This window comes from Petaurus breviceps, unplaced genomic scaffold (assembly GCF_028583685.1).
Source record: "Petaurus breviceps papuanus isolate PSGF00001 unplaced genomic scaffold, PetGlider_PUasm1.0 216, whole genome shotgun sequence".
NCBI lineage: Eukaryota > Metazoa > Chordata > Mammalia > Diprotodontia > Petauridae > Petaurus > Petaurus breviceps.
Window position 1 is genome coordinate 5,879,531 of NW_027185867.1, and position 18,183 is coordinate 5,897,713.

The 18,183-nt window shown below is 39.7% G+C and overlaps 1 protein-coding gene across 1 annotated transcript in view; it reads right to left on the reverse strand.

The window, feature by feature from the left end:
* The window catches only part of CACNA1C (calcium voltage-gated channel subunit alpha1 C), an 879,081-nt gene that overhangs the window by 248,868 nt on the left and 612,030 nt on the right, over positions 1-18,183 (reverse strand). Inside the window, exons 8-9 of the mRNA XM_069094317.1 lie at positions 15,897-16,000; positions 9,030-9,202 (exon numbers count right to left, since the gene is read on the reverse strand). Of these exons, the coding sequence (XP_068950418.1) occupies positions 9,030-9,202; positions 15,897-16,000 (277 nt within the window). The remainder of the gene's footprint in view (positions 1-9,029; positions 9,203-15,896; positions 16,001-18,183) is intronic.

The window sequence follows — 18,183 nt, forward strand, 5'->3', positions numbered from 1 at the left end:
CACAAAGGCAGGTCTCCTATGATTGCAATCTTCTTTCATTTCACTTCTGCCTTGTAGAAGCCCTAACTTCCTCCAAAGCACAGTCCAGGTATCACTTCTTAGAGGACACCTTTCCGGATTCGTTTTTAGTGGCCCCTCCTCACAAAGTTACTTTGCATTCTCCCCATCTCTCTGTCTCTGTGTTTATCTCTCTCTCTGCCTCTTTATTTATCTCTTGCTCTATATCTCAGTCTGTTATTATATTATCTATTATATCTATGTATTGTTGCTTTCTCTCTCTTAACCTATTCTCTACCCCCAAGAATAATGTAAACTCCTTGAGGGCAAGTTTTGTCTTTAAATCTTCAGTGCCCAATATAGAGTAGGTACTTAATAATATATGTTGAACTGAATTGGACCAAGTGGCATTTTTCAGTAATGTCATGATAACTAAACCTTGTTATAATATTTCAGAGCCTCACACTGTGGGAAGGTAGCACAGAGTAATATGAAGAATATTGAATTTGAAGACAAAATCTGGGTTTAATCTTGGTTCTGCTCCCTACTGTGTGTCACATTGTAAGAGTAACAGCATCCCTGGACCTCAATTTTCTCCTCTGTAAAATGACAGATCAACTAGCTGAAGAACATTCAGAGGAGAAGAACCAGGATAGTCCATGCCATATGAAGAAATGGTATGTTTAGTTGAGAAAAGATAAGGGACAGGGTGAGGTGCTAAGGGGAGAACATAAGAGCTTTCTTCAAGTGTCTGTAGGATAAGGAAGAAGGGTTTGATATATTCTGCTTGGCAGAACTAGAAGCAAGTGGTGGGAAGGTTTAAGTAAGGAAAAACTTTCTAATGATTAGAGCTATCCAAAAGTGGAATGGTTCTTCTGCTTCAGAAGATGGTGGGTTCCCCTCATTGGAGTTCTTCATGCAAGGGGTAGTGTGTTTCAGGATTTATATATATTTCCCCATAACATGAGCTAGAACTATTAACCTTCCTTCCCTCCTGCAGTAGACTTGGTTTGCCCTAAAAGGCAACAAAACTCTGCCTCCCTTGATACAGCTTTCTGGTCACCTATGGGCATTAAAAGTCTCATTCATCTTTACAGTTTCTCAGGAAAATGTGAATGTGCCATGTTTTGTTTTCAATACTGTATGAAAACAGGAAACAAAACCCAAATTTAGAAAATATAGCTCATTAAAAAATAAAACTGTTGGGGTGGATAGGTGGCACAGTGAGAGCACCAGCCCTGAACTCAGGAGGACCTGAGTTCAAATCCGGCCTCAGACACTTAACACAAAAACTAGCCATGTGACCTTGGGTAAGTCACTTAACCCCAATTGCCCTCCAAAAACAAAAAAATTGTTGGAATTTCAAAAACAAAATCTCATTCATGTGTAGTCAGGTAAATTTCTGGAGACTCTGTGAGTCATCTTGTAGAGAGGAGGTACCCCTGTGTCAAGTGAAGCTTAGTGTCACTACATGCTTGCTGTATCAAGGCAAAGTAAATGTCCTTTTGTTAACTGTTCAATGATTCAATTTGTCCTAACACTGAACCTGAACTAAAGGAGTGCTGGTGTTAGGTCTGCCTCTAACAATTGGATAACCACATGACGTATATAGGTGTACACGCATATATACATATATGCGTGTGTGTAGAAAATTGATAACTTTTGTCTTGACATGTAGAGGAGTTCCTTGTTTAGGTACAGGTTGAACTAGGTATCTTGTAAACTCTCTTCCAACTCCGATTCTGGGATCCCTTTTGATGCTATGGAAAGAATATTGACATTTAAGTCTTAGGTCCTGGCTTCAAAACCCCCTTCTGATACTTACTAGTTTCAGTAAGTCCTTAAAATTCCTTGGGCCCCAGTTTCCTTATATGTAAGATAAGTGGGTTGGACCAGATGATCTCTGAGGTCTCTTCCAGTCTCCTCCTGTGGTAAGCCCTATAATCCTAGCTGATTGCCAATCGGTAACCCTTCTGATATTGTTCCTGTAACTGCCTCTTATAACATTGTTTTGTCTAATGTGCTAAGATGTTAGTTAAGGTATGACTGTTGTTATTTAGGTCCTGTTAGACTGTATACTCCTTGAGGATGGGGGTTTTGTTTTTAATCTTTGATCAGCAACTAATTTAGTATCCTACATAGAGCATATTCTTCATAAGGGTTTGTTGAATTTAATTAAGTGCATTTTTGATAGGCATCTAATAAATACTTTTAGATGATTATATTGATGAGGTAGGAAAGAAAGAAGCAGAGAAAAAAACCTTTTACTTAAAATTTTTTTTTAATTTTTTGCTTTTTGGAGGGGGGAGGGTAGGTCAATTGGGGTTAAGTGACTTGCTTAAGGTCATATGGCTAGTTTATTTTTGTGTCAAGTATTTGAGGCTGGATCTGAACCCAGGTCCTCCTGACTCCAGGGCCGGTGCTCTACTCACTGTGCCATCTAGCCACCCCTAACTTGCCCATCTAGGTTGTGTGTGTGTGTGTGTGTGTGTGTGTGTGTGTGTGTGTGTGTGTGTTAAGTGTCTGAGGCTGGAACCAAACTCAGGTCCTCCTGACTCCAGGGCTGGTGCTTTATTCACTGTGTCACCTAGCCGCCCCATACCTTTTTACTTTTATGACTTCATCTGTTTAATTCTCACCACTGAATGAATGCAAGGAATGAAAAATCAATTCTGTGCAATCAAATGTACAAGAATGCCTTTAGCAGCGGTATGAAGAGTGAATACCCAGGTGGTCTTCTTTCTTTTAACACTGCAGAAGGATTCTGAGATTATGCTGTTCAAATGTGTCCCTTCTCTGCTTCATTCTCTGCCCTTTGGCCAGTTTCCTCAGTGGTGACTCTTAGATACAAAGCCCTCCCAGTTCCAAGGGCTATTCATGCTAATTGAAAATTGATGTGTACTGTGGCTGCTGCCATAGAAAAAGATGGGACAGCCTATCTAAAGAGACTAGTTATCTCCTTAGGGTCCCAGGAAGTCTAAAATAATCCTGACTAACTGTAATTAATTACAGATGATCTCTTTCTTTCTCTGTGTTCTCTTATCTTCCGGTCTTTCATAGTGGCCTGGATCCACAGATGGCAGATGGCTAAGGTCAGTGCATAAGGCAGACTGCCTACAAACCAGGACTTCAGTCTTATTCCAGGCCTGAGATCTTGACTGAAGAAACAGGAAATGGCAACTTATTTTTGCATATAGTGTGCCAGCAAATTTATTTATTGTAAAAAATAAATGCAGAGAAATGTATCCAACTTTAGCTTCTGTCATTTCCTTGAAAAAAAAAAAACAACCAGTGATTTTGATTTTTGTGTTCTACTTCAGATTCTGTCTTTCTTGTCTCTCCCCTTAGGGAGCCATCATCATGGCAATGTCAAGGGTGAGGTGACCAACTCCACAGCATGGTATACTAGAGAGAGAAATGGACGTAGTTCAAATTCCAGTTCTGTCACTTATTGCCTGCATGACCTTGGGACAGTCACTTCAGTTTTATGGGCTTCAGTTTCTCTATCCATAAAAAGAAGATGATGGACAAGATGATTTCTAAGGTTTCATTCAGCTCTGAATCTATGAAATTATTAGCCTCTGACTATGGGTGGGAGCCAGAATACACTGCTATTGTCTTTTTCATTCCTAAATCTGAATATCCAATTCATTCATTATAATTAAGAGAATTAGAAAATGGAATATTACATGATTTTTAAAGGAAATAGTTGTATTGTATAAAACAGGTTAAGAAGGTATTTATGCAAGGCTTTCCCTTATGCATTTGCTGCAAATTGAATACCAAGCTTCCAAAAAGCTGAATGTGGCTTATAGGGACACAGATTGACTAACTCGTAATATGCCATTAACTACTAGTTTGATCTCTCCAACCAGTTATTTCTATTTTTAATTGCAATTCATTATAGATATATTCCAATGGACTCTACCTTTAACATCTATTTTGCTCTTACCTTTACTTCCTGCACTATAATAAGAATTTCATTGTCATTGTTCATTTGTTCAGTGATGTCTGATTCTTTGTAACCCCATGGGCCATCCACTGTCTTTCAAAGTATGTCCAAGTTCATGTTTGTTGCTTCCATGACACTATATATCTCATCCTCTGATGTCCCCTTTTCCTTTTGTCTTCAACTTTCCCAACTCTTTTCCAATGAGTCACATCTTCTCATTATGTGGCCAAAGTATTTGAAACTTCAGTTGCAGTATATGACCTTCTAGTGAATAGCCTGAATTAATTTCTTTAGTTATTGACTGATTTGACCTCGTTGCTGTCCACAGGACTCTCAAAAATCTTCTTCAGCACAATTGAAAAATATTTATCCTCAGTGTTCAGTCACTGACACTGGAAAAACCATAGCTTTGACTTTATAGACCTTTGTTGGCAAGGTGATGTCTCTGCTTTTTAGTAAGCTATACAGATTTGTCATAGCTTTTCTTCCATTGAGCATCTTTTAATTTCATGGCTGTAGTTGCCACCTGGAGTGATCATTGAGCCCAAAAATACAAAATCTGACACTGCTTCCATTTCTTCTCCTTCTATTCGCCAGGAAGTAATGGGAACAGTTGCCAAGATCATAGGGTGCTTTTTTTTTTTACATTAAGCTTCAAGGCAGCTTTCACACTCTCCTCTTTCACCCTCATCAAAAGACTTCTTAATTCCTCTTCACTTTCTGCCATCAGAGTGGTATCATCTGCATATCTGAGATTGTTGATATTTCTCCTGGCAACCTTAATTCCGGCTTTTGATTCATCCAGCCTGGCATTTTGCATGATGTACTCTGCATGTAAGTTAAATAAATAAGGTGACAATATACAGCCTTGTTGGGCTCCTTTTCCAAACTTAAACCAATTAGTTGTTCCTTGTTTGGTTCTAACTGTTGCTTCTTGGCCCGCATACAGGATCCTTGGGAGATAAGTAACATGATTTGATACTCCCATTTCTTTGAGAACTTGTCAAATTTTGTTGTGATCCACACAGTCAAAGCAGCAGAAGTAGATGTTTTTTCTGGAACTCCCTTGCTTTCTTCATAACCCAGTGAATGTTGGTGATTTAGTCTCTAGTTCCTCTGTCTCTTCAAAAACCATCCTGCTCTTCTGGTAATTTTAGGTTTGTATATTATTAAACCCTACCTTGCAGAATCTCAAATATAACCTTGCTGGCATGTGAAATGAGTGCAATTGTTAGGTAATTTAAACATTCTTTGGCATTGCCCTTCTTTAGGACTGGGATGTAAAATGATCTTTGCCAATCTAGTGACCATGTTGAGTTCTCCAAATTTGTTAGCACAGTGGATGCAGCACTTTAACAGCAACATCTTTCAGGATTTTAAAAACTCAGCTGGAATTTCAATACCTCCACTAGCCTTATTGCTGGCAATGCTTCCTAAGGCCCACTTGACTTCATTCTCCAGGATGTCTGACTCTAGATCAGTAACCACACTATCATGGTTATCAGGCATAATAAAATCTTACTTGTATAGCTCTGTATATTCCTGACACCTCTTCTTAATCTCTTCTGCTTCTAAGTTCCTACCACTTGTCTGCTTTCTTGCCCATTTTTGCCCCCAAACTTTCCCTTGAAATCCCTAATTTTCTTGAAGAGATCTTTTGTCTTTCCTATTTTATTGTTTTCTTCTATTTCTTTTGATTACTCATTTAAGAAAATCTTATCTCTCCTTGCTATTCTCTGGAATTATGCACTCAAGTGGGTATCCCCCTCTTTCCTTTCCCTTTCCTTCTTTCCTCAGCTATGTGGAAAGATCTCATCAGCCATTTTGCTTTCTTGTTCTTTTTCTTTGGAATATTTTTTTGCTCCTGATTCATGTACATTATTGCAAATCTCTGTCCATAGTTTTTCAGGCACTCTACCATATTTAATCCCTTAAATATATTTGTCCCCTCCACTTCATATTCATAACAGTTGTTATTTAGGTTATACCTATATAGTCTGATGATTTTTCCTTTGAATCTGTTCATCTTGGGTAACTCTGCATAGCATAGTTCATAGTTTCATTGAGCTACAATGCAAGTCCCTACACTACAACTAGGCAGTGATTCGGTGGGGGGGGGGTGAGGCAATAATAATACTAACAATAACAGCTAATGTTCATATAGCACTTTAAAAGCAGGTTGGTGGCACAGTAGATACAGTGCCAGATTTGGAATCAGGAAGACTCATCTTTGTGAGCTCAAATCTGGCCTCAGGAACATACTGACTCTGTGGTCTGGGCCAAGGCACTTAGTCCTGTTTGCTTCAGTTTCATCATCTGTCAAATGATCTGGAGAAGGAATGGCAAGCCACGTCATTATCTTTGCTAAGAAAACCCCAAATGGGGTCATGAAGAGTCAGACAGGACTGAAAACTACTGAGCAACAACAAAAAATTGCCCTCATTTTAAATTCTCTCATTTTCTCCTCATAAGAACCCTTTGAATTAAGTGATATTGTTATCCCCATTTTATAGATGAGGAAACTGAAGTGGACAGAAGTTAAGTGACTTGTCAAAGGTCATATAGTCATTAAGTGTGGGAGGTGAAATTTGAACTCAGATCTTTTTAACTTCAGTCTAGCACTCTATCCATTGTACCATTGAACTGGAGTCTTTGGAGATAGAAAGGAAAGAGAAAAGTAATTGATTAGACTGGGTCCTCACATTTGGTGGCAGCAACTGAGGAAGGGAAGGCATATAACTGGGGTTCCAGTGTTCAGATCTCTGAACTTGAGGAGCCAGACTAGCTCAGAAATTAGTAAGTCTAGAAGGCTTGGTACCTCCCAATGTGGATTTAGAGATTTGGGAAGTCTAGATATTAGACAAAGGTGAAATCCTGAGGGTCAAAAGCAAAATCTGCTATCTAGGAAGCTAATATTCTAAAGCCTGGGGCAAAATTCTTTATAATTCCTATCCTGCTTCTAGTCAAACACAGCTATTGGGGCGGCTAGGTGGCATAGTGAATAGAGCACCAGCCCTAGAGTCAGGAGGACCTGGGTTCAAATTTGGCCTCTCACACTTTACACAAAACCTAGCCATGTGACCCTGGGCAAGTCACTTAACCCCAATTGCCCTACCTCACCCCCTCCAAAAAACAAAAAACAAAAACACAGCTGTTTTAGGAAAGAAACAAAATCCAGAGTAAGAAGCATTACTAGTTGAAAGGAATTAAAATCCTTTATGTCCACTGTATTAGTAATATTACGATTAATAACAGCTTTTATATAGTGCTTTAAAGTTTGCCAAGTACTTTATAAACATTCTCTCATTTTATCCTCCCCCAAATCTTGAGAGATAGGTAGTATTGTTATCCTCATTTTACAGATGAGGGAACTGAATCAGGCAGAGGTTATGTGAATTGTCCAGGGTCACACAGACAGTATCTGGGTGAGATGTGAACTTAGTTCAATGGGCCTGGCTCACTGCACCTGGTTCATGGTTCAATAGATCTTGGACCATTCCAGGTCCAGGATATCTCTCCCCTACATTTCTTTATAGAATCATAGGCTTACAGGACTTTAAATCTGAAAGGTATCTAAGGATCATAGATTTAGAACTGGGACATCGGAGGCCATGTAGTCTAACCCTCTCATTTTACAAAGGACAAGACTGAGGTCAGGGCAGGAGATGGTGGTGATTAAATGACTTGGTCAAAGTCACATACACACCAAGCATTGGAGATAGTTGAACCCTTTAGCCTCAACTGACCTTGGGATGGGAGGTCCTGTTTCCAAATCTTGGTTTAGAATTTGGATAGACAGGTTTTTCCAGGACATGAAAAGCAACTAGTCTGTTACAGCAACACAGTCAATTCTAGGGTCTGAACTCAGTTCCTGGAATTAGCTCATTTAATGGGCAAAAAGAAAAAAGATGAACTGTCATAGAAGTTCTAGCTCTGGGAAGGGGACAACATGTCCCTGTGGATAGTGAATGGTGGCCAAAAAAATGGTCGACAATGAACTTCTAAAATGACAAATACTGAGAATGATGCTTAATCATGAGATAAGGGGGCCAACCTTGAATGTGTAAGTGTTTGAGTGAGGTCCTAACTCTCCTGTTTCTAAGAGGTAACTCTTACTCTCTTTGAGGACAACCCTTGCCCTTAACCTAGTGCTGAAAAGAAGTTGTCTAGCGAGTATGCCTGCCAATAGGTCCTACATTTTAGCTATATTAAGGTGTTTCCCCAGAGGCTGCTCTTTGGTAGCAGTCCTCAGCTTTATACCACTAGATGCTCTGTTTCTGACCTTCAAGATAATTCATTCAAAACTGGTCTTCCTGGCCTAAAATCCTTCTTAATCCATTTGAAAAAATAGTCCACATTGAGGACTGGCTTGGTTATGTTGTGATGTTTTCAGATGAATTGATCACAAAGGATGAATTGGACAAATTCACCCAACAATCAGTGGAGAAAGAAAGGATGTTCCTAGGTAGGACTCGAGTGGCATAGCCTTGTGTCCTCTACAACTATAAGCAGGAGCTTCTACTTTTCCTCATCCATCTTCTCCCTTCCCCAAATTCCCAGTTAGGACAGGTTCAATCCTCTGTATAGGAAGTCCCTGGAGCCACCAAATGTTAGGAGAAAGAATCCTATGAAATAGAAAAGTTTTCCAGTTCTTTGGAAAATGTAACCTGGCATGCAAAAGAATAGAAGAGGTAACAGTATTGTCTCATAAAAGCGCTATCTTAAAAAGGGAATCTTTATTAGCAGCTACCAATTATTCCTTCCCCTCCCCCCTACACACACACACACACACACACACACACACACACACACACACACACACACACACACACACACACACTTTAAGTTTTAATGTTAAAGCTATCAGAAGGAAATGTGAAGTTCTTTGGACCAGTGGTAATAATTTTACAGCCATGCCTCTATTCTCTTTACCATTAACATCCCAATGCTCTAATGATGAGAATAACCTTGTCCCAAGAGGGCTCACTATTGAACTCTATAGAAGTTTGCATGAGAGAAGTCCCCAGCTTCCCTTCTTCCCTTCACAACACAAACCCAAAGATAGAGAAGAGTTGCTTACTGTTTCTGGGTTTCTCCTCATCCATGCCTTCATCTTCATTCTCAGGGTCAATATCTTCAGCTTGAGTGATCCAGTCCAAGTAGCCTTTGAGGTCCTCCTCCAGCTGCTGCTTCTCTCGCAGCTTTTGGAAATCTCCTCGAGCCTTTGCCTTCTCTCTCTCTTTGGAAAACTCTCTGGTGAGAGAGTGTAGGAGTAGTGTGTAGTAGATGGGATGGGAGGACACAGGGAGAGAGGAGGAGGAGGAGAAGGTGGGAATCAGAAAAGGGAGGAGATGTTGGAATATCAAAAAACAACAGGATTAGATGGGGTTCTGCAGGAAAACCTGCCCATGTACCCCGACCTCTGATAGATTGCACACTCCACTTCTTGTCACATGACTAGGGAAGAAGCACTGGAGAGGATCTCCAGAACCATCGCAAAACGCCTAAAAGGGGGCGGGGCAGGCTGCATCTACTTCAGATCACAATCTTAGCATTTCTACAGTGCTTGCTTTCTAAGAATCCCTTACATGTAGCAGTCATGAAAGCTTAAAGAATGGAACCCATGACTTCATCCCTGTTTAAACATAAACATATACCAGCATCCTGGTACTTAGCCAACATGGGAAGTCTCAGGGTCAATCGGGTTAGAAAGGGCATTCAGAGGGAATGTCTTAGTCTCTGCAGTCTCTGCTCTCCACATTTAAGAACATCCAATGGCTGTTAGCATGTCCAAAAAGATTTTTAGGCCAAAAGTTCTTTCCCACAAAGAAAAAAAATAAATATCAAAGATTCCAAACACAAGAAAATACTCTTTATTTAGAAAAAGAACCTCATATAATATGAGAATTGAAAGATGAATTTAATTTTAAAACAATAGTGATTTCAATGGAAGTAGAATTTTGCTGAGACAGTGTTTCTTGTTTGTTTTTCTATTTGTCTGTGGTTCTTATCTGTTATCTTGAATTCCATATGAGGCTCTTTCACTTTATTCTTCTGAACTCAAATTCATTTGTGTGTGTTAGTGTGTGTGTGTGATGAGTCAATGTGTGTGTCCATGCACGTGTGTTAAGGATGGTGGTGCTACTGATAAGACTGGCTTTCAGCTTTCACAGAAGAATCATTATTAATTTATTTCCCACCATGTTGGTTCCAAGGGGACTTAGAGAATAATTTAGCGGGTACCTGCAGTTTTAGTTTTCCCATTCTCCTCTGCCTGAAAAGTTCCAACAATTTCTTTCCCATAGCCAAAGTTTCAACTGGAATAGATATTCAAATAAGGAAGAGGGAAGGGCAGCCCAGATGAACTAGAGGACAGCCGATGAACTGGCAGCATTATTACCACATGCACTTTTGAGGGCGAGCATTTTGTCTTTGCAGTCTGACTGTACTGTTTATCATATTCATCATTTGGTTGGAATGATGTGCAGTGGGTTTCTGGCTGTATGTGTGGAGGATAGTTAGTGGGAAGGAAATCAGGAAAAGTGGGGCAGGGAACTTTTTTTAGTTGGGGGGGGGAACTCATTTAATGACTTCTCTTCAACTGCTTCCTTAAAGACATTCTGGCTTGGATTGAGTTTTCTTTTTAATTTTGATTGAATCCAATTCTAATTGGATTTAACTTTCTCTTTCCCTGGCTCTTGGCCAGCCAACCACATAACTCCATTTGCTTTCCTAGGGAGTTTTTATGTTACGGAAAAAGTACCAGAATGACAGCTGGCACTGAAGATGGACTCCCCCAAACCCACCCCCACCCCCAGTCACTCTTAATCATGTTTATGTGCCAATAGTAGGACATGGTAGGCAGTAATGATGGCTCATCTGCCTTCCATCTTGTACCTTGCTAACCCCACCTCAATCCTGCCCCCAAGGGATAGTGCCCTTCCAGAATTTCATTTCAGTTTGTTAATTACTTGACTTCCCTCAGAGACTACCTTTCAAGACCTATCTTTCTATCTATACCTTTCCCATTCCTAAAAGAAAATGAACCCCTAACTAATTTCCTATGGAATGGGACAAGTACCAGAATCAGGAGAGCATGGAGTAACTAAATATTCCACTTTTGTTTATAGGCAATCCAGAATAGGAGAGAGTTCAGGTTCTGGCCATAACCAGAAGTCCCTCTAGAAGGATGATGGGATAATAGGAAAGACCTTGAAAGATCCCTCATTTAATAAATAAGGAAACTGAGACTCCAAGAGGTAAGGTGACTTGTCCAGAACCTAGAACAAGCAAGAGTAGGGTAAATTGAGTCATTTTTATTTTGGAGCCCAGTTGAATGAGAATTATCTGTGTAACCAAAACCGTAAGTGAAGCTCACTAAAAATGTGGGCAATGAAAAATATAAGGTTTTGCATTTGCTTATAAAATACCTAACTTTCATGGGTCTTAAGACTTCATTTCCTTGAATGGTACAATTATATATTTCAAGCATGGGCAGGAGATGATATCCCTGTATGCCCAATGTTCCTACGGTATAACCCAGATGTGTAGCAATGAGGAGGGAAATAAAGGCTGGTCTCAGCCAAACCAAAAACAGTAATGATTTGCTGGATGGCAGAGTCTGGCTCCTTTATCTTCTTACTTGGATGCCAGCCATCTTTCTGCACTGGGGTCTGAGCTAATGAAGACATTTAAACTCTAACCTGAAGGGAGCTGTGTTGGGCCTTGGGACTGAAGCTAGTTTTACAATCAGTCACAACCCAGGATTTTGTCATAAGGAAAAAAATACATTCATCACCCACAAAGGCGACCAAGAAAAACGTGTCTGAGAGTCTCTGTGTTGTTGTTTAGAAATGTAAAGCACACAAAGGGAAATGTAATTGAAAAGTTTAGGTCATAAAGACTGGTGGATAAGATGAGCTTTAAAGTATTTTCAGGTTTTAAATCTTATTTTTAAAGTCACAGCTCTGAGTGACAGAAATTCTCTCAGAAGCTAATGAAGCCTCTTGTATCCCTACCCATTGAAATTGATTTCCTAGCTTTTTTTACTTCATGTCTTCTAAAACAGAGTTTTGAATCTGAACAAATTGAATATGTGACAATTTGCTAAAACCCCACAGGTTATAAATTTCCTCCGCCATTAAATAATTGGTTCTTCCTTTCTATTTTTGGGTCAGGGTCAGAAGGAGAAAGATTTAATGATTACTAAGCCAAAGAGATTGCAAGTTCCATACCTTCTTGTTGCCAGATGAAGCCATTTTTTTGGTGTTCTTTAGAAGAAAAAGTGTTGAAGATTTTGGATTCTGTGGGATATTAGCTGATTCAGTCTCAAAGACAATTTCAGCAACAGTCTCAAACCTGTCTGTATAATTGTTTTCAGTGCTCCTTCAGGGGATTGTAATTAAGGGACAAATGGGAAAAATACCTGCCTTACCCAACTTGCAAGACTATTGTGAGAATAAATGAGATGATGAATATGTATGTATATATATGAATATATGTATACATATATGTATGTGTGTCTGTGTACACACATATTATATAATTTGAACATGTAATGTGATATGTGTCAGGTAATATATTATTTACGTGGCATTTTCAGTGAATGAAATATTCTGGTTAAATGAAAAATTAATATAATCACCACTACCATCATTCACAATTTCATCATCATCATCATCATCATCATCATCATCATCATCATCATCACCTGGAAATGTCATTACATTTATCCTTATCCTATGTCAATGCCAGACAAATGATAGCTGACATTTACATAATGCTTTATGATTTACAAAATATTTTGTATACATGATCTCATTTGGTCCTCACCACAACCTCTGAAATGAGTAGTGTAAGCATTATTTTCCCCACTTTCTAGGAGAGGAAAGGATAAATGTCCAAGGTCACACTAATAAATGAAGCTAGGTCTTTACCAAATCCATTGTTTTTCATTTGACCACAGATTCCCCAAGCATAATCATTGCAGCATGGAAATTATTTTATTCTAAATAATTTTGTCTTGGAAAACTATCTAAAATGAAGTACAGATTTTCCTGATTTTGTGACTAGAGCATGCTGAATATAGTTTAATTTTTTTATGATTCAGGATTATTTTGATAAACATCACTTATCAAATTCTTTTGTAATGCATGTTCTCCTTCAATGATATTAAGATGTGAAGGGCTAGGTTTATTTGTATTTCCCATACTGCCAAACAGCTGAACTATTTATTTTCTTTGATACCTATGCTGTCTTCTATATCAGTGATCCCCTCAGGAGTTAGTGAGGTTTGTAGAAGTGGTTGCCCTACACAAAATTACCCAGGTCTATTATTCTAGTTAGTGATTTCACTCCCTCTTCCCTGGTTAGATCAGGTGGATGTTTGATCAGCCAGTGGGAAAAAGTTAGAGAAAGTAGCTCCAGCTTTGAGAATCTAGATGTTTGAGAAAATTTATGCAAAGTCTCCTGCTTCTTCAGCAGAGGATTAGCTGCTAGTGAACTCCCTGGAAGGACAATTGTTTCCTTTCCAAGAGAATCTAGCACAGACAGAGCAGATGGTCTTGCCAGGAACTCTGGAGGGCAGAGTTTTGGCCATGAGGAACACAGAAGTGTCACCAAGAATTGGTTATATGGTATTCCTAGTAAGATTTCGAGGAAGGATCATTGAATAGATTTATATAGTTAAAGGTTAAAGAATTTATCAGTGATACCAGAGTCCAGTACAGACTGCAAATAGTCAGGAATGGTTTTGGGAATTAATGATGAAGTGAGTCTGGCTAACTTTTGGCTCTAAGTGGTTTTTTTTTTTTGGTCTTGATGTCTCAATTCAACCTGCTTTGCCATGCTAGCTATCATGAAAAGGGCTTCTCTGTTGGTGATATTTACATTAGGGGCAGATCCCAAGGATGAAAATTGCAAGATCCCAAGAGACTGAAATAAATTTAATGATCTAATCCCAATCCTCAATCTCAGATTTCTGTGGAGAAGATTCCACAGTTACTCAGATTTAGGGAGTAGGATAATCAGGTTACTTTTTGGTTTAATCCTTAAAGCTCTGACTTTGAACACTGTTTAGTGTCATTTGTTGTTGGTTCAACAACAGGAAGTATGGTTAAAAAGGAGAGTGCTTTAAATTGGCAGTCAGGAGATCAGCATGGTGTAGGGGAAAGAGCATTTACTCTTTAGAGGATCTTTCAAATCTTGGCTCTACCACTCAGTACATGTGGGATTTTGGTCAGCTGGCTTCAGCTCTCTGTCCCTCAACTTTTTTTATCTATAAAATGAGTAGGTTGTTCTAGAGGATCAAAAAGACCCCTTCTAGTTCTAACATTATGTATTCTATTAAATAATTGCTAGTATGAGGAATCTCTCCTTTCTCTTTTCACCACTTTTTACCTACCTCTGTTCTAGAGGGTGGAGCAGGACTGGGCTGTAGTTGTAAGATTATTTTGAGAGGTGAACTTAAAGACACATAAATATTTTCTTGTGTTGGAATATAAATATAAAACATAACCACAAAAATGTCCCCATCTTCCATGTATTAGATCAGAGGATCTTGCCTTTCCTCTCACTTCTATTTACTATTTCCCCCTTAAAAGTTTTCACTGGCTTTCATTCATAAGCTCACCTTGGAATGAAAAAAGGGATTAGGCTAGCAAAATTGGTAAATAAGTTGCCCATACTAGAGAGGAGATAGGAAGGGAGTGGGGGTGGAGTGGAGGTAGAACACTATTCCCCAGTTTCAGAGACCAGGAACACCAGTTCTGTGATGTTCACAATCTCTCTGGGGCTTAGCAGCAACTACTCCTGACTTATGTGTATGAGCTGGCAATGACAGGCAAGCTTTTTTCTCTGAATGTCTCTTGGCTTTAATGGCCCTTGGCATCTAGGAAAGGTTACTAAAGGAAGCTGATCTGAACTGCTCTCACCAGGGTCCAAAATAACTGTAATGTCATCACAGATGTAGTTTAGCAAAAGCGGCAACAGAGCAGCAACAATGAACCAAAGGCTGATCAGTAAGGGTTTTTAAGGGCCAGTCTTGGCATGGCTGGTGTGAGCATATGGCAGGGTAGGTGGGTGGTGAGGAGGCATTCATTTGGCTCCCCAAGGTGCACAGATGTCTACCCATGGGATATTTAATACCCCAATCATACCCCATTTCCTCGACTTTTTAAAAAATCTGACTTCAAAATTATATTGGATCTCATTCTTTCAGCATACTGTAGTGGGTTGGGTTCATGAAGACTTTCTCTTGGACACTGAGCAAAATTATAATGTACCCCTCATATCCCTAGAAAGTTTATTTCTTTAAATGAGCAAATTCCCTTTCTATTGAGAAAAAGGTACATCAGCAATAAGGTCCTTCGGTCTTTAAAATAATATAAACACCCTACTAGTTGATGAAAAAAACAACCCAATATTCTTCTAGTTGTACAAAACAAAGCTAAATGAAAGCAAATCCCATTCTTTTTTAATGGCCTACTATGACCTTGTAATTCAGGCAAATGGTCACTCCAAGGCTGTTATATATATATTAAGAAACAACCTCTATGAGCCTTCCCTGATGACAATGGAATGCTTTGCTTTCCCTACTTAAAAGAAACGAACCTTCACACTATGGAGTGTAAAAGAGCATCCTACTCTTGTGGAAAGGCTACTTTGGGTGGCACTGACGTAGCTGGTATAATGAATGTCATATCAGCTTGGTCATCTCTTACTGGGACCATCTGGTCACCCCTATTGTCTATTATCCAGGCCAGTGGATTTATTGTTGGGAGTCTGTGCTTTTTACCCAAACAGGCCAAGGCCATTTGTTTAAAGGTTCCTGAAATGGACTAATTTGTCTCACTAGGTTCAGTGAGACCTAGACAAAGTGTAAAGCGAAGAATGAAAAGAATAAATAAAACAAATGAAAAACAGTAATGTTTTCTTTGGTACTGCTTACCCGCTAAGGACACCGAGAACCAAGTTAAGAACAAAAAATGACCCTATGATGATTAGTGTAACAAAATAGATCCAGGGCCAGTCCCTTCCTACGGCATCATTGACCTGGAAGAATGGAATGATAGTTAGTGAGGCACACTCTGCAACCGAGCATGGCAAAGCTCCGCTGGGCACCCAAGTCACTGGTACCAGGTTTGTTGGGAACTAACTCTCCTTCCAGGCCAAATCAGAAGCCAAATACTGTCAATGTATGAGTGATTTTATTTGAACGGAAAGATTTTGATTTTCTGTGTTTCCTACATCCACAAGGGTCCCATCCATGAAGATCCTGGTGATGGAGCCCTGCTCGGCTGCATTGGAAAGAGGACACGGAGATGGTCAGCTTACCCGCTCAATACACCGAGAACCAGATTTAGAACGAAAAAGGATCCAAAGATGACCAGACTGACAAAATACACCCAAGGTAACTCATAGCCCATCGCGTCCTGCATCTGGAAAGATGAAGGAGAGTTGGGAGAGAAAGGAAGTTAGGAGAGAAAGGAAGCAGAGATACGTTAGAGCAGAGAGGCAGGTGGAAAGCATGCAAATAGAACCTGTACAGGACCCATTATTGCCTGGACTTCATTTCCCCCATGAACACTATTACGATTTTTTCCTTTTGGTATCATCAGTCCTCAAAACTATCTTCCCATAATAAGCACTTGAGTTGTTATGGTCCTTAAGAGATTTGAAAGCAACCACTTAAAGGAGACTATGGCATTGTACTTTATGTTGGTTTAGCACCATTTTCAGGAGGGAAAAAAAATTAACTGAGAACAGATTTCATGTGCTTTCTCCTGTGTAAGCAGGTATTTCTGCCATTAAAAAATTTCCAAATTAGCTAGTTGATGGACTAGGACTTGGTGAGACAAGTGAAGACTTGGCACCAAGCCAATCAAAGGCTTACCAAGCAGGGTCAGAGTAGATTCATGTGGATATCAAAGCTTCTATTGCACGTAAGGGGCACTAAAGACTCCCAGACTATATGGCCTTATGTTTAATGTCTCGCCCTCCCAAGACCCTATTGGCACAGCTGGAGTAGTTGAAGGAAGAGGAAGGTGGGGGCGGCTAGGTGGCACAGTGAATAGATCACCAGCTCTGGAGTCAGGAGGACCTGAGTTCAAATCTGGCCTCAGACACTCAACACTTACCAGCCATGTGACCTTGGGCAAGTCACTTAAACCCGATTGCCCTGCCCTCCCCCCTCCAAAAAAAAAAAGGAAGAAGAAGGTGGGAATCACCAATAAATCTGCATATGTAGCTCCTGGGATAGCCCTGGTATATTCTACCAGGAATGTTTGGAAGCTGCTTATAGCTTACAACCTGGAAGCAGCAGGAGATAACTATCTTAGGATAAATAACTTCTATATGAGAAAAGAATACCTGTCACTGTATCAAGGAAAGGAAGACTGGCAGATGTGGTTCTGAGGGCAAGGTGATGTCTACCAACTTTTTATGAAGATGAAAATTTATCAGGTGGCTAGGTGGTGCAGTGAATAGAGCACCGGCCCTGGGGTCAGTTCAAATGTGGCCTCAGACACTTAACACACTTAACTAGCCATGTAACTTTGGGCAAGTCACTTAACCCCAACTGCCCTCCAAAAAGCAAAAAAATAATAAAAAAATAAAATTAAAAAAAGAAGATGAAAATGTATGGGGCTGTCAACCTTTCATTAACACCTATTATGATATCCATTGAGGTTACTTTTTAAAACCATAACTGTTCATGAAAATGACCCCAACTTTATCTTTGTGAAATTACCTAGTAAAGGGCTTTCCTTTACCTAGTAAAGGATTGGGCCAGGACAGGCCTTGTCAACTATTTACACCATCCTCCACACAGTTTCTCACTCCAAATACATTCCCACAGTTGAGCACATACTTTGACATACTTTGTGGTGGAAGATACCCAGCCTGACTGGACGGCAGTGCTATATCTGGTTCTCTCCTTGTTGTGTCTGCCTTATGTAGTCCTATACTGTCTGAGCTATTTCTATAACTTGTCATTTTCTGAGTGTTAAGCAAAAGGATGACTTGCTAAAGAAGTCTATTAAGGCCTTTAGGTATTATTAGCCAGGCTGGGATAGTATGGAAAGCGTAATTCTTCGACTAAAGGTTCACTTAACCATGCATTCATGATTCAGCGAAGGCAAGTGAGGTGAAGAAGGACTAAGCTGATGGGATTCAATGATGGTATTGGTGAGGGGAAGAGGGAAGTAAAAGCTAGGACAGGCCAGGAGTCAACAATG